The sequence below is a fragment of the Geotrypetes seraphini genome, chromosome 5 (assembly GCF_902459505.1).
Source record: "Geotrypetes seraphini chromosome 5, aGeoSer1.1, whole genome shotgun sequence".
Classification (NCBI taxonomy): Eukaryota; Metazoa; Chordata; class Amphibia; order Gymnophiona; family Dermophiidae; genus Geotrypetes; species Geotrypetes seraphini.
In genome coordinates, this window is record NC_047088.1 from 145480743 (window position 1) to 145496893 (window position 16151).

Genomic DNA, 16151 nt, shown 5'->3' on the forward strand with positions numbered 1-16151 from the left:
AAACATCTTACAGGTTGGCAAGGCTACCTTGAGATTACAGTTAAGGAATCTCATGGATCAGAATTCTGTAAAAAAAAATCAGCATTAGATTTTTATTTCAAAATTTTTGAAATTATACTTCTGCAAAACAATTAAGCTTTTTACATCAAAAGTAAATTTAGTTTAAATATAGTATAGTCATGCTCTTCTTATATCGTTTTCCACAGTCCACTTATCAAACAGATTTACACTAAAAGAAGACTATACGCATGCTCAGAAATTTAAATAAAAGATTAAATAAAAATGGAACCATAACTGGAAGGTGAAGGGAAAAGTCAATGATAACCTGAACACTGCTGCCCAAGGCATCTCCAAAAGCATTAGTAAAAAAAAAAAAAAAATAGATTCTAGCTTTAAATTTATTACCACAGCAGTGGCGTACCTAGGGTATGTGGCACCCGGGGCCCATCATTTTTTTACACCCCCCCCCCCCATGTAAAAAAATATTTTTTGTAATGACCATGAAACGGAATAAATGGTCAGAATAGAAACAGGCAGTGAAAATTTTCTTATATTCCAAACATAACATAACATAAATTATGTCTGAATTATCATGACATCAGAAGTACATATGGAGTAGTTGCAGGTGATGCTTGGGACAGTTCTGATTGTGTTAGTTCGGTTTTATGTGTTTTTTGAATAGAAGGGTTTTTATTTCTTTTTGAAGGTTTTGCAGTCTGTGGTCGATGTCAATTGGTTGTAGAGTTGGGGGTCGAGTGTTGCAGCTCGAATGGCTAGGAGGTTGTCGAACAGTTTTTTTCTTTTGACGTTTTTGGTTGGAGGGTGTGTGAATGGTGCGTGAGTTCTCCTATGTCTGTTTGAAGTGGATTGAATTATTATTATTATTAGCTGAAGAAATTAGTAAACCCCCCCCCCCCATTCCACATACATTCATTCTCTTCCATTTTTGTTCCCATTATAAAAAACACTGATAAGTTCCCACAGAAAAAAAAATACATTAAAATAAGAAGTGAAAACAAAGGCCCCTACAGATGAGAACATAACATAAGAATAGCCTAACTGGGTCAGACCAATGGTCCATCATGCCCAGTAGCCCATTCTCATGGTAACCAATCCAGGACACTAATACCTGGTCAAAACCTAAAGAGTAGCAACATTCCATGCTACCGATCCAGGGCAAGCAGACACTTCCCCCCATGTCTTAATAACAGATTATGGACTTTTCCTCCAGGAATTTGTCCAAATCTTTCTTAAAACCAGCTACACTATCTGCTTTTACCATAACTTCTGGCCACTTCATTTTTAAGTTTAGATCTTTCCTTTCAAACAGAGACCTTGCTAGATGTCAAATACAGCACAAGGTAACTTCACATGGACTTAGCTGTGCAGGAAATGTGAATCTCCTCATACACCCACCATATAGTGCAAAAATGTGCAAAGGTCTGTTTTTTTCTTTCGATCACTACATAGCCTAATGCCACACAAGCAGCGCTGTTACAAACATATTCTGTAGGTCAATGCTAAGGATAACAAAGTTTCCTTCCTTGGACCAGAAGGAGATAAACCACTGGAAGAGATCCCAAAACAACACCCAAAGACCCACTCAATGTGTGAACCAGTTGAGTGGAGTGGACTAACTGGGGGGTGGAAATGGGCCCGTAGTTTGCTCAGCAGAATTTCCCAGACCACCTCTTCCTCTCAACACATTGACACGCTGCCACCATCACCACTAGGAACACCTCACTGGGTAGGCCAGCTATGCTATAAACTTTATAAAACACATTATTATATTTTCTTATAAAGCACATATTTTAACTGAACTCTCTGACATCCTCAGCCTTTCCATTCACAAAAATAGAGGGAAGAAAAGTTCCCATTTCCTGCTGTCTCATGTCCCCGGCCTATACAATATTTTTTTTCTGCAGACCCTTCAAAAGTCTGACCAAATCCTCGTTTCACTTGCATTATAAAGTACTGAGGATGCCATCTCTCCCCAATCCCAGGTCCTAAAGTCTAAGACAGTAGCGCAAACTAATGCTGCCAGATACAGGAAAAAAAATTTTGATTCGATTCAGCCCTATTGAATTGGTTTTTCAATTCGATTTTCCTGCCCAGTTGGGTGATTTTTTTCAAAACTCCTGGTGGGTTTTATAGCTTTTTCACCCCCTTTGGCTTCTCCTAACCACACTGGCGCTGTGGTGTAAATAAAATAAAGAAACAAAAAGGACTTTTCCTCTCTCTGTTAAATCCTAGCTCACGTTTGCAGTCCAACACCAGCTCTGGCAGGATACACATTTCAAATCTGACATATTATAATCACAAAACAGAAAATAAAATTAATTTTTCTACCTTTTGTTGTCTGGTTATATTTCAAATCTTTTTGGTCCAAGGCTCTGGTTTTCTTCTGATAACTTGCTTGCCAGGGTCTCCTTCTTTCTGCATGCTAACCATCCATCTGCCAACTCTGTCCTCCCTTTCCATTTCCCTTCCCTTCCCAGGAAGTCTGGTATCTTTCCTTTTTTTCATCTCCCTCCACAGATCCACCTTTTCTTAAATACCCTTTCATCCGGCATCTCTCCCTCCTTCCCCACCACCCCAGAGTCCACCATCTCTCCCTTTCTTTTCCTAATTACCCTCCTATCCAGTATCTCTATCCCTCCTCCACACCATCCCTTGTGTCCAATTTCTCTCCCTTTCTGTTCCTTCCCTCCCTAAATCCCATGGTCCATCATCTCTCTCCCTCTCCTCTATTTTCAGACCCATTATTTCTTCCCCCCCCCCAAAGTTTGGCATATGCACGTCTCTTTGAACACCCCCTTCCCTCCGTGTACTTCTAAATCATGGTCCCCCCCAAAGGCCTGTCCCCCCTTAAAGGTCTGCCTGTCCCCCCTTGAAGGCCTGCACCCCCCTTGAAGGCCTGTCCCATCCCCTTGTAGGCCTGTCCCCCCCTTGAAGGCCTGCCTGCCTGTCCCCCCCTTGAAGGTCTGCACCCCCCGAAGGCCTGCACCCCCCCGAAGGCCTGTCCCCCACTTGAAGGCCTGTCCCACCCCCTTGTAGCTTCTCCCCCCCCCTTGTAGGCCTGTCCCCCCTTGAAGGCCTGCCTGCCTGCCTTTCCCCCCCTTGAAGGCCTGCACCCCCCCCAAAGGCCTGTCCCCCCCCTTGAAGGCCTGTCCCACCCCCTTGTAGGCCTGTCCCCCCCCTTGTAGGCCTGTCCCCCCTTGAAGGCCTGCCTGCCTGCCTTTCCCCCCCCTTGAAGGCCTGCACCCCCCTTGAAGGTCTGCACCCCCACGAAGGCCGGTCCCCCCCCTTGAAGGCATGTCCCACCCCCTTGTAGGCCTGTCCCCCCTTGTAGGCCTGTCCCCCCTTGAAGGCCTGCCTACCTGCCTTTCCCCCCCTTGAAGGCCTGTCTCCCCCTTGAAGGCCTGCACCCCCCCTTGAAGGTCTGCACCTCCCCCGAAGGCCTGTCCCCCCCTTGAAGGCCTGTCCCACCCCCTTGTAGGCCTGTCCCCCCCTTGTAGGCCTGTCCCCCCCTTGAAGGCCTGCCTGCCTTTCCCCCCTTGAAGGCCTGTCCCCCCCCTTGAAGGCCTGCACCCCCTTGAAGATCTGCACCCCCCCAAAGGCATACACCCCCCCCCCGAAGGCCTGCACCCCCCCTGAAGGCCTGCCTGCCCCCCCTTGAAGGCCTGCACCCCTTGAAGGTCTGCACACCCCCCCCCCCGAAGGCCTGTCCCCCCTTGAAGGCCTGCCTGCTTGTCACCCCCTCCCCTTGAAAGCCTGCCTGCCTGCCCGCCCGCCCGCCCCACCCTGAAGGCCTGATGCCCCGAACCACCCCGAAGGACCGCTCGCCCCCCTGGCCTCCCCGCACCACCTATGAAGCAGCCGCAGCAGGATCGCGAAGTCAGCGTCAGCGATCCCTGCGCTGCTTTCTGCGCCACGGTCCCGCCCCTCCTCTGACGTCAGAGGAGGGGCGGGATCGCAGCGCAGGGATCGCTGACGCTGACTTCGCGATCCTGCTGCGAGCTTCTTCACAGGTGGTGCAGGAAGGTCAGTGGGGCGAGCGGTCCTTCGGGGGTGGGGGGGACTGAACGGCAAGGCCGGGAGCACCCCCTTAGGGCTGGCACCCGGGGCGCACCGCCCCCCCCCGCCCCCCCTAGGTACGCCACTGTACCACAGAAATCTGTACGGGACTAATGCTTTCTAACATTTATTCATGTAAAATCCTGTGGGATCTTGCACAGGCAATGAGCATTAAAAAAAAAAATAAAATAAAATCCCTTAGGCTCCTAGAATTTGTGCTTAGCGCCCTGCATTTTAGCACTCAAATTTGGGTAACTTTTATAGGCTTAGTGGATCATAATATAAGGAGTAGACTTATAACTATGTTGACAGATAATACATATGCTCTATGTCTTATTTGTTAGAAAATGCCAAATTATAGCCCAAGTGTCACTCAGTTACTACTGCTGACACTAAACAAAGTCATCCAATAAATGCTAATGGCTGAATGCTTAATGGTCAAGGCATGCATCTCAGATATTACATTACATTAGGGATTTCTATTCCGCCATTACCTTGCGGTTCAAGGCGGCTTACAAAAGATTTATAAACAGGGTTACAATGGGATAACAATAGAATTGCTAGAGTGGTAGAGAGTAGATCTTTTGACATTTCTTTGATAGTTAAGAACAGGGAGGCTTAATCTAAGATTTATAAACTACAATTGTCCTTGCTATGATAGTAAAGGGTAGATCCTTTGTCTATTATTAGTGTTGTTGAGAGAACGTGAGGTTAGGGCTGTTTCAGGAATTTCTTGAAAAGTATGGTTTTTAGTTCTTTTCTGAATGTCCTGTAGTCTGGGGTGGACACCAGAAGGTTGGAGATCTGGCCATCCAGTCTTGCTGCTTGAGTGGCCAGGAGGCCGTCGTGTAGTTTTGATCGTTTTACTTCTTTGATTGGGGGGGGAATGAATGGGGAGTGTGTTTTTCTGTGTCTAGTTGTGGATGCTGGGATGAGGCGGTTGTTCAGGTAGGACGGGCTGTCTCCGTTAAGAGTTTTAAATAACATGCAGTAGAATTTGAATTGTATTCTTTCTTGGAATGGTAGCCAATGTGAGTTGATGTAGGCTTCTGTGATATGGTCATGTTTTCTCAATGAGTAGATGAGTCTTAAAGCTGTATTTTGGATTGTTTGTAGTTGTTTGGTCATAAAGGTTGGGCATGGGAGGTAGAGGATGTTGCAATAGTCCAGTAGTCCTAGGATTAGGGATTGTACTATAAGCTGGAATTGTGTTCTTTCAAAGAATTTCCGAATTTGTCTGAGGTTTCTCATGATAGCGAAGGATTTCTGTATTGTGTTGTTTATTTGCGGTTGCATGGTACAGCATCTGTCTATAGTTATTCCTAGTAGTTTTATGGTGGTGTGGATGGGGTAGTTGATTGAGTTGAGTTCTAGGTTGGCTATGGTTTGGATTTTGCGGGGGAGCGCGAGGCGGTCCGCCCCTCCCCCGAAACCAGCAGGGTCTCCTTTGAACCTGCCCCACGACACACTGCCTTGCCTGCTTAGAGAGCCAGCAGGAAGGCAGGAAAAGAGGAGAGAGGAGCCCGATCCTGCGGGGGAGCGCGAGGCGGTCCGCCCCTCCCCCGAAACCAGCGGGGTTTCCTTTTGAATTTAACCCTACAACGGCACACAGCCTTGCCTGCTCCTTGAGCCAGCAGGAAGGCAGGAAAAGAGGAGAGAGGAGCCCGATCCTGCGGGGGAGCGCAAGGCAGTCTGCCCCTCCCCCGAAACCAGCGGGGTCTCCTTTGAACCTGCCCCACGACACACTGCCTTGCCTGCTTAGAGAGCCAGCAGGAAGGCAGGAAAAGAGGAGAGAGGAGCCCGATCCTGCGGGGGAGCGTGAGGCAGTCCGCCCCTCCCCCGAAACCAGCGGGGTTTCCTTTTGAATTTAACCCTACAACGGCACACAGCCTTGCCTGCTCCTTGAGCCAGCAGGAAGGCAGGAAAAGAGGAGAGAGGAGCCCGATCCTGCGGGGGAGCGCGAGGCAGTCCGCCCCTCCCCCAAAATCAGCGGGGTCTCCTTTGAATCTGCCCCACGACACACTGCCTTGCCTGCTTAGAGAGCCAGCAGGAAGGCAGGAAAAGAGGAGAGAGGAGCCCGATCCTGCGGGGGAGTGCGAGGCGGTCCGCCCCTCCCCCGAAACCAGCAGGGTCTCCTTAATTTTGAGCCCTCCAACAGCGCACAGCCTCTTGCACCGTAAGCCAGCAGGAAGGCCGGTATAACTTGTTATACATTGTTATATTTATCTGCTGGTTTACCTTGTCTTATTATTACTGTTGACTTATAATTAATGGTTGATAAACAACGTATTGATAGACTTCTTGCCCTAACCTGTTTAAACACATACTAGCACCAAGAACAAGTCTCATGTCTAACTGCTGATTTTACTTAACAGTTGGTTCACATTGTTTTATTTAACTGTAGACTCATACTTAATGGTTGATAGACAAATCCTCACACACAAATCCTACTTACAGGCATAGGTACTCCAAAAAGACAGGTAACACCAACAGAGCAAAAAACTCCAGAACTAACACCCCTATCCACGTAAAAAAAAAAAAAAAAAATGGCAACACTCACAACCAAACTCTGCCTAGTCCTACTACTGCTCTCCATTCTCTTAGATAAATGGAAAACAGCTGGATACCACACTCATTCTATACCCATCCTCACAACAACACACAGACTGCTTCAACCCACTAGGAACCTGCAAACCCCCAGAACCCTGATACCTTGTCCATCATCCAATCATGAAAACATTCCCGCAACCTGGGGAAAAAGACCACCATCAAAAACTAAGGCCAGCTCTCAAAAACCTCAATCACCATCCAGAACAATTATCAATACTCACACTACGCAATCTCCCACTAAACTCACGTCAATTGCTTGCGCATATTTGAATATACGATCCATCAGCCCAAAGACAGAACTAATCAAAGACTGGCTGATCAAAGATAATTTAGGCTGCATCTTCCTAGCCGAAACCTGGCTCACTTCAGACTCAGATCCTCACATTACTGAATTCTGCCCAAACGGATACAAACTAGAGCTAGTTTGCAGAGAAAACAGAAGAGGGGGAGGTCTAGCAATCATTGTAAAAAACAACCTCAACATTAAAGTCCTAACCAAGCACTCCACCCCTCACCTAGACCTTCTTGCCTGCCAACTCTCAGACAAGTCTCTCACAGGAACTCTGAACTGCCTTCTATGCTATGTCACACCAGGAAAATGGAACACTTCTAAACAAGAACTAGAAGAATTTATCTTCCAGAATTCCTTATCTTCCCCACACAACCTGATCCTAGGAGACATTAATCTCCACCTAGAAGACCACACCTTCAAACAAGTAGCAGACATTCTTTCATTCCTCAACACCCTATCCTACCAGATACTCAATCCTGAACCCACACATGAAAAGGGCGATCAACTTGACATTGCCGCTTACACATCTCCCAACCTCAACACACAAAACATCCACATCACCAACGGCTCTTGGAATCCAACCTTATGGTCCGACCACTACAAGTACACCTTCACCATCAACTGGGTGCATAATAACATCAAACCTATTCCAAGCACAACCAGCTTCAAGTCCAGACAGAAAATCAAACCCACTACCTTCTGGGACACAGTAGACCCAGCACTAGACTTAAACAACCACAAGGAGTTCATAAACACATGGCGATCTATTAGTGAGACCACTTTGAACAAACTAGTACCACAAAAAACAAAAAACAAAATAAGCAGACCATCAGACAAATGGTTTGACGCCGAACTCCTACACCTAAAGAGGCATTGCAGACAACTAGAAAGAACATGGAAAAAACAGAAACAAGACCACAATAAAACAGAATGGAGATCCCAAATCAAACAATACAAAATCAAACTGAAGGAAAAACGTAAAGACTACTACTCCAAACTCATTGGCACTGAAAAACCAGACACCAAAAAACTTTTCAGCATTGTAAAAAACCTCACAGATACCAAACCCTTCCTCGCCACCCAAGGAACCCAGACTCCATCAGCTTCACAACTATCGGACTACTTCAAAAATAAAATCATCACAATCAGAGCCACATTCAACTATTCTCAAAATATCATAGTTACTAATAAAACCCACAAAAGACGAAGCCATCTCAGCAGATAGGACCTGGACCAACTTCCCAACGACACAATGGTCAGACTTGGACCGGCTGTACAAAAAATACAGCAAATCCTCCTGTGATTTGAACAACTGTCCTCCTTACCTATTAGCAACAGCATCCACCAAATTCATCGCTTGTCTCACGCTATGGTTGCAAACCACTCTCAAGGAAGGTCAGTTCCCTCCGGAACTTGGCAAAATCATAATCACCCCCATACTAAAAGACCCCAAAGGCCCAATAGACAACCCAATAAATTATAGACCAATCACTTCTATACCACTATACATCAAACTCAGAGGGTCTAGTAGCAAAATATCTATCCTACTACCTAGAAGACCACCACATTCTGCATCCAACTCATTCTGGTTTCAGAGCTAATCACAGCACAGAAACATTACTGGTATCTTTACTTGATATAGCCCAACAGCACCTCAGCAAAGGAAACAAGTTACTAATCATCCAACTCGATCTTTCAGCAGCATTTGACTTAGTAGATCATCCAATACTTCTCCAGACACTAGATGCCATAGGAATAACTGGTAAAGTTCACAACTGGTTCCAAGGATTCCTTCAAACAAGATCATATAGAGTTAAGTCAAAATATATTTTATCCGAACCCTGGACAAACCCCTGCGGATACCACAAGGATCCCCACTATCGCCCATACTATTCAACCTCTTCATAGCTTCCTTAGGCACTGCCCTAGACGCCCTAAATATAACTTCTTTCAGCTACGCAGATGACATAATCATCATTCTCCCATTTGACATCCAAGACCCCAGCTCCAATGGACACCTAAAAACAACACTGGAAACAGTAGAAAAATGGATGATGAACCATAAGCTGAAACTGAATGCGGAGAAAACCAAATTCCTACTACTAGAGAAGGAACAAAAGCCATCTATAACAGAACTGGAAGTAAACGCAATCAAATATCCCATACAGAGCACTCTCAAAATTCTAGGAATACAATTAGACCGACGCTGCACTATGCAGACACAGATACACAAATTCATACAGAAGGCATTCTTCACCATGCGAAACCTAAGAAAAATAAGAAAGTTCTTTACCAAAGAACACTACAAGATCATTGTACAATCCCTCACACTCAGTACCTTGGATTACTGCAACAGCCTCTACCTACCATGCCCAAACAACATGATAAAACAACTACAGACCGTTCAGAACACAGCCATCAGACTCATCTACTGTCTCAGCAAATTTGACCACATCACTCCCGCCTATGTAGACTCTCACTGGCTTCCGATAAAAGCAAGAACTCAATTCAAGTTCTATTGTCTACTATTTAAAGTAACCCATGGAACTGCCCCCTGTTACCTAAACAACCGCCTATACCGCTACCACTCATCCAGATCAAGAAGAACTCAAAACCTATTCACCTCCCCCCCTCATAATGGAACCCAACGTAAGAAACTATACGACAGCCTTCTAGCGACACAGGCAGCGAAAATTGACCCCACCATCACCAAACTAATGATCAACACAACAGACATCAAAGTGTTTCGAAGAGAAATCAAAACATTTCTATTCAAAAAACACGTCCTCACGAACTAATATCCTCCCCTTTCGCACAAGCTCTCCCTTTATTGAATAACACATTAGTCTTCTCCTAGAACCTGTCCTTCCAAACATATTCTGACTCCTATATAAGCATTTACCTCACTATCCAACAAACTTCTTACATCATTATTAGGTAACTTCTAGTCTGTAACCCGTATATACTGATATTCTCTACTGTATTCTGTTATCACTTGATTCTCTGCTATGTAATTCTTACAATTGAATCCTCTACCACACCATGTAAAGTACATGAATCACTGTTATGTAATTTCTCTAGATAGATAATCGTTGTTACACAATTCTCTCGGTAATGTCCAGATCTCTTATAATTTGTAATCCGCCTAGAACCGCAAGGCACAGGCGGAATAGAAATCACTAATGTAATGTAATGTAATTTTGTCATTTTCAAAGAGAATGAATTTGGTTTTATCTGGATTGAGTTTAAGTTTGTGATCTTTCATCCAGGTCGTAATGGAGTCTAGTGTTCGTTGTAGTGTTTTGGTCAGGGAGGACGTTGGTTGGTCATATGGTAAGAGAATGGTAATGTTATCCGCGTAACTGTAGGTGGTTATGCCTAGATTGTCTAGATGTGTTCCGAGAGAGGCAGTGTATAGATTGAAGAGGGTAGGGGATAGTGGGGATCCCTGTGGTACTCCGCAGGGGTTTGACCAAGGTTTTGATTTTTCTTTGTTAGATTTTACACTATAGGTTCTGGATTTTAGGAAACCTTAGAACCAAGAGTATACTTTGTCTGAGATACCTATTGTATCTAATATTTGCAGAAGGATATTGTGGTCTACTAGATCGAATACTGCAGTTAGGTCCAGTTGTATGAGAAGTATTTTTTTTCCTGTGCTTAGTTGTTGTCTGATTGTATCCATGAGGGAGCCAAGTAGTGTCTCTGTGCTGTAGTTTGATCTGAAGCCGGATTGCATAGGGTGGAGTAGGTTATGGTCATCCAGATAGTTGGTGAGGAGTTTGGCTACTAGGCCTTCTGTGAGTTTGACGTATAGTAGTATTGAGGCAATAGATCTGAAGTTGGATGGTTGATCTGGTGGACCTTTTGGGTCTTTTTGGATTGGGGTGATGATGATTTCGCTGAGGACCGAGGGGAAAATGCCATCTTTGAGCGTGGATTGAATCCATTGTAGAAGTAGAGTACGGAATTTTACACTGGAGGTAGTAAGGAGATATGAAGGGCAGTGGTTGAGGTCACAGGAGGCATGGCTGTATTTTTTGTAGAGATAGTTGAGTTCGGACCATTGTATATTGGGGAATGTGACCAAGTTCTGTCTGCTGCAGTTGAATCTTTGTCTGGGGGGTGAGTTGTGATTATGTTTAGGAGGGATGGGGTAGCATTGAGGGTGGCTCTGGCGTTTGTGATTTTGCTCTTGAAGTGTTCTGCCAGGAGAGTAGCTGAGGGGGGAGGGGTATTATTAGTGGTTGTGTAGGGTTTGGTATCTGTGAGGTCTTTTAAGATTTGAAATAGTTTTTGGGAGTCTTGGGTTTCTGTGCCTATAAGATTTGTGTAATGAGTTTTTCTCTTGTCCTTTAGTAGAAGTTTGTATTGTTTGTTGATTTTTTTCCAAGCAATTTTAGTTTGATCTAGGTTTGTTTTTCTCCATTTTCTTTCTAATCTTCTACACTGTCTTTTGAGTTGGAGCAGTTCATTGTCGAACCATTGGTCTGATCTCCTGCTGGTTCTGGTTTTAGTTTGTAGTGGGGCTAGTTCATCAAGGATGTTGGTTGATAGATTTTTCCAATGAGAGATGAAGTCTGTTGGGTTGCAGTCTTGGATTGTTTCATCTACTTTTGACCAGAAAGTGGTTGGCTCGATATGTTTGCGTGAGGTGTATGTTATTTTTTTGGATTGAGGTGTAGTCTTGGTCTTGGCCCAGTTGAGTTTGAAGTTGTATGTTGTGACCAGTCAGACACAAGGCCTGCCAAGGTCCCAGTTAAGCCAGGGGAAAAAGTAAAAGTAAAAACACGGAAGGGAAATTCCAAGATCTCCCAGAGTTATGATTCCGGTAATAATGCCATTGACCACCAGAGGGAGCCGGATTTGTCTGAGGAGGAAGTAGGTGAGCTTTACCCGAGTCACCACCGGGGGAGCCCAAGAGGTCCCTGGAACACTGCTGACTCACTCAGAACAGGGCACGCCCCTAGATTATGTAAGCCAGCAGTGGCATTCAAACAAGCAGGCCGGTTAGGGAGGAAGTTCAGGCCTTGCCTCCCTGAAGATCCACCTGGGCCAAACAGGAGTAACAGACCTATGCCTATGGAGGTGACTGAGGCTGGACAAGCGGAAGACTTGCCATTCCTGAATGGAGAGCCTATGGACTGTCAAGAAGCTTGTGCAGGCTGTGAATCTGATTATCCTGAGCCTATGCAGGTGGACTTGGCCTCAAGCTGCAAACAGTGAGTGTGGATTATTTGGAACTGTTTGCTTGCTGTGTTTTTTTTTTTTTTTTGGGATGTTGGGTTTTTTGAGAAAGCTAGGAGTGTGTGGGGAGAGGTTTTGTTGTCACCCTGGGTGGGATTTTGAAGGCCATATCTGTGGCTTTATTTTTGACAAAACCTGTGTCACTCTCCTTTCCTGGCAGTCATATAATATTGCCAGAGGCTTTCCTCATTTTCTTTAATGACTGAGAATTGTGGAAACAAGTATCCTGAACTTTATTTTTGATTTGTTGAATTACCTGCTTAGGAGCAGGCAGTGCTAGCTCTGTGGAGAGCTGAAGTCTCAGGAGCTATTGGGACTTAATTAGGATTGAAAGAAAGTTTGGACTTTATTTTTGACTTTTATTTTCTTGCCTCTTTTGGCAGTTTTGCTTTGTTGCTGTTTGGAATCCTGACAAATGTGGCAAATGTTTGATGAATTACTTACCTGCATGAAGAAAATAGTAAACTGAACTATTTCTCTAAACAACCTCAATTGTTTGGACTTTATTTTGTTTTACTTTAATTTTGGTTCCTGCTGAGAGTCCAGTCTTGCAGGGTGACTCCATGTTGGGTCACACGCTGGTGTGCTGTTTATTGTAACCACCAGGATTGCTATAGAGCCCTGCCCTGGGCTACAGTGGTGGTCACAATGTGTAGTGGTCTGACCAGAGGGAGGGGGACCAGGTTCCATTGGGAGTTAGGATTGCTGGGGAATTTCTCTAAAATAGTTTCATATTCGGCTCTAATGAGGCAGAAAATTGTTAACTGAGAATTTGCTCCAGACTCTGTACTGTTTTATTCAGGTTAGAAGATAGCAATTTCCTTATTAGTCCTATAACAGCGGTTCCTGACTATTTCCACCAACAACCCTTTAGCAATTTTCCAGGACACCTTCAGTGTTAGTCCAAATTTCTTAGGCTAGTCTTCACATCTGGAATACCCATATAACATACAGAAGATCACCAAAGGACCACACTAGAACAACTGCCCTAAAATAGCTAATGTCATATAGGGAAGGCATTTTTATTCCTGGATTAGTAAATCTGGAAGTAAGAATTTGTGGACTGAATGTGTCAACTCATATTAATAAATCACACTGGCAACAACAAAGTGGGCACTCACATTCCCTGCCTCCAGTGATCTGACTCTCTCCATCAAAGGGATGAGCTGCAACTCGACCTGTTGGTTTGTGCTGTTCTAGGTCTTGTTCCCCTTTGCCTCTGCTATCCATTAGGTCTCAAGGACTACATGGCAACTTCCAGGCCTATGCAGACAAGCCATATAGTTCTCTTTGTCATGAACATTCACAGTCATTTAAAATATCCTGGATATGATGCTATGTTAGACGTCAAGTCTATAAAAGACAAACCTTGGCCTTCCCTCTCACATCATCCACAGAAACTGCTAAGGTTTTTCTGGGGCCTTATTATACATGATTGGATCAATGAATCAGTGCTCTGAGAAGGTGTGTTTGCTGTGTTTACTGGATAAGTGACCTTCAAACTCTCAATTAGAACACTCTGTTATAGCCATTTCTTCAGTCTGAACCTGCATTCTGTTATTTTGATGGAAGTAACTAACAGCATGGTAAGTGCATAACTTTACTCTATTTTAGTAAAGGAACCTCTGAGATATTACAATTAGCCAAATATTGTATGGTTGCTAAACAAAATTTGTCATATAAACTTAAACCACAAGACTCCTGAAAAAAATAAAAAATGGGATTTAACCCTTTAATTGGCAGATGGTAAAAAGCTGTAGGAAAAATATTTTGGGTATGGAAGAGCAACATTGCAAAGTAACAGGCATTCAGAGATGCAGAACTCCCATAAAAGCCATATAAAACACATGTTGCTTCTGAGCAACAATGCCAAATAAAGGGTTAAAGACAACATTCAAATCATTGCTGAACACAACACCATCAATCATGCTTCTTATAAAACATCATTTTTCTTTGTGGCAAAATATGTACCTGAGTATGGCTCCAAATCCCTTCTTCTTGACTTTCTTTTCTTGATCTTCACTTTCTTCTTTCTTTTTCTTCTCTTTTACTTTAGACTTGCCCTTTTCCTTTTTCTTGTCTTTTTCTTTCTTCTTTTTTTCTTTCTTCAGTTTGTCATTGTACTCAAGCTCAGCAGGATTCCATTGAGCAGTTAATTCACCATTGGGAGTTTCTTGACCAGAGTGAGAGCTTGCATCAGATGCACCATCTGTATTGTGAAAAAAAATCAGTTGGGCTTAGGGAATGATTAGAAACCAAGTACAATATTGTTCAAATATCAAATGCAGACAAAAAAAAATAAAAAATGCTAAACTACACCATTATCTTGTAACAATACTGGTAGAGATCAATCTTTATGATTTGAGATAAGACTAAAGCTATAGAACACTAATTTCTTATTTCTCTTCTGGCTGTGCCTTCCTGGTATAACTAGGCTAGGCCATTCCCTTTTACAAACATGCACACAGAAACAACTTGCCCTATTTTGACTCTAAACTGCTCTCCCACTGTGCAAGTCTCCACCAACCCCTTTGCTATTTCTATAAATGAAAACTTGGAACGTCCTGTACTTCTGAGAATCTTACCCCAAAATCTGCACATTCATGTGGCTAAATAATAACATAGGCTTACAGTGTAAAATGTAAAAGTGCCTAGAGATCCAAGAGTTTGTAGTTTGCAAAGGAAATATGGTAAGAAAAATCATGTTACAGTCAAATAGCTGAGATTTATGTGGTTCCAAGACAGCAGAAATGTAATGAAAGGAATGGAAACATGGATAAAGAGAAGGAAAGGAATTGGGGTTGAAAGGAGAGAGAAAAATGAATAGAAAGTAAAGATAATAAGAAAAGGATGTGTGAGGGAGTCTATAGGATTCTGGCACATCCCCTTAAGGATATTTCCACATACTGTCAGAGCTACATTAAAACTCATAGTCCTGCCAAGAGGGAATTACCCAGGAAGGTTGAGGCCAGGAGAGCACGGTCCAAGAAGAACAAAAGCTCAAAGTTAAGTTAGGTTAAGGAGGCTCAGAAGGACGAAGCAATGCCCGATTGCATATGGCTCCAACACATATCTGTGAACTACAACTGTGACAGTTAGGTAGGCCAGGTTTGATTTGGAACCTTGCAAACTGTTATCTTTGATATGGCCAGATGCAGGCTGATATATATGAAGTGCTAATGATCATCCTGGTAACTCTGGGGAGCCAGACCAAAGCCCAGTTGCTTTGCTTAGAGACAGTAGGGCATATGCTTGGCCCCGTGGAAGCAGACCATGAAAGGACATTCTTGTATCTAAGGACAATTTTTTGTGCTTACTTTTCTTCCCCCCACCTGTGAACTGAGCGTGACCCTAGCCAGTGTGTCATGGTCACTTTCTACTGCAGCAGTAAAATATCTGATTGCCTAGTTTTAAAAAAAAATTAATAGCTAAATGCTAAAGTTGCCATTAGAAAAAGAGATAGAGAGAAAAAAAAAAGTAGGACACATAAAAGTCCAGGATTCTAATGAATTTTAATCCACAATTTTTTAAAAAAGTCACTCTTCATAAAGATACAAAGGCCATAAAAACAAAGTAGAGCGTGAGCATTACCAATATCTATTTGTAGGCAGTAAGGGCTCATGCATTAATCATTAATCACCTAGCACACAGTGTGCTAAGTGATTCTTGCTGGCATGACCACTCTCCGTCCCGATAACCCCCCATCATAAAAATTAAAACATTTTAGTGTGTGGTTTACGCATGTTAATCTAAGACCTAGCACAGGACTTACCATTAAGCCCTTTTAAGCTGAGGTAAACATAAGCTGGAGCTCACTGCAGCTTAATAAAAAAAAACCTATAGAACCTCAAGTACATGTGGAGTAAGTTATGAAGATTAGTAGTCTTTTCTCATTTGGACTACTACAAATCAGTACACCTAGATA

The 16151-nt window shown here is 43.7% G+C and overlaps 1 protein-coding gene across 4 annotated transcripts in view; it reads right to left on the reverse strand.

Moving 5' to 3' along the window:
• The window catches only part of PARD3B (par-3 family cell polarity regulator beta), a 1834390-nt gene that overhangs the window by 736745 nt on the left and 1081494 nt on the right, over positions 1-16151 (reverse strand). For all 4 annotated transcript variants that reach the window (XM_033945029.1, XM_033945028.1, XM_033945030.1 and 1 more), the window contains one exon: positions 14198-14435. In XM_033945029.1, the coding sequence (XP_033800920.1) occupies positions 14198-14435 (238 nt within the window). The remainder of the gene's footprint in view (positions 1-14197; positions 14436-16151) is intronic.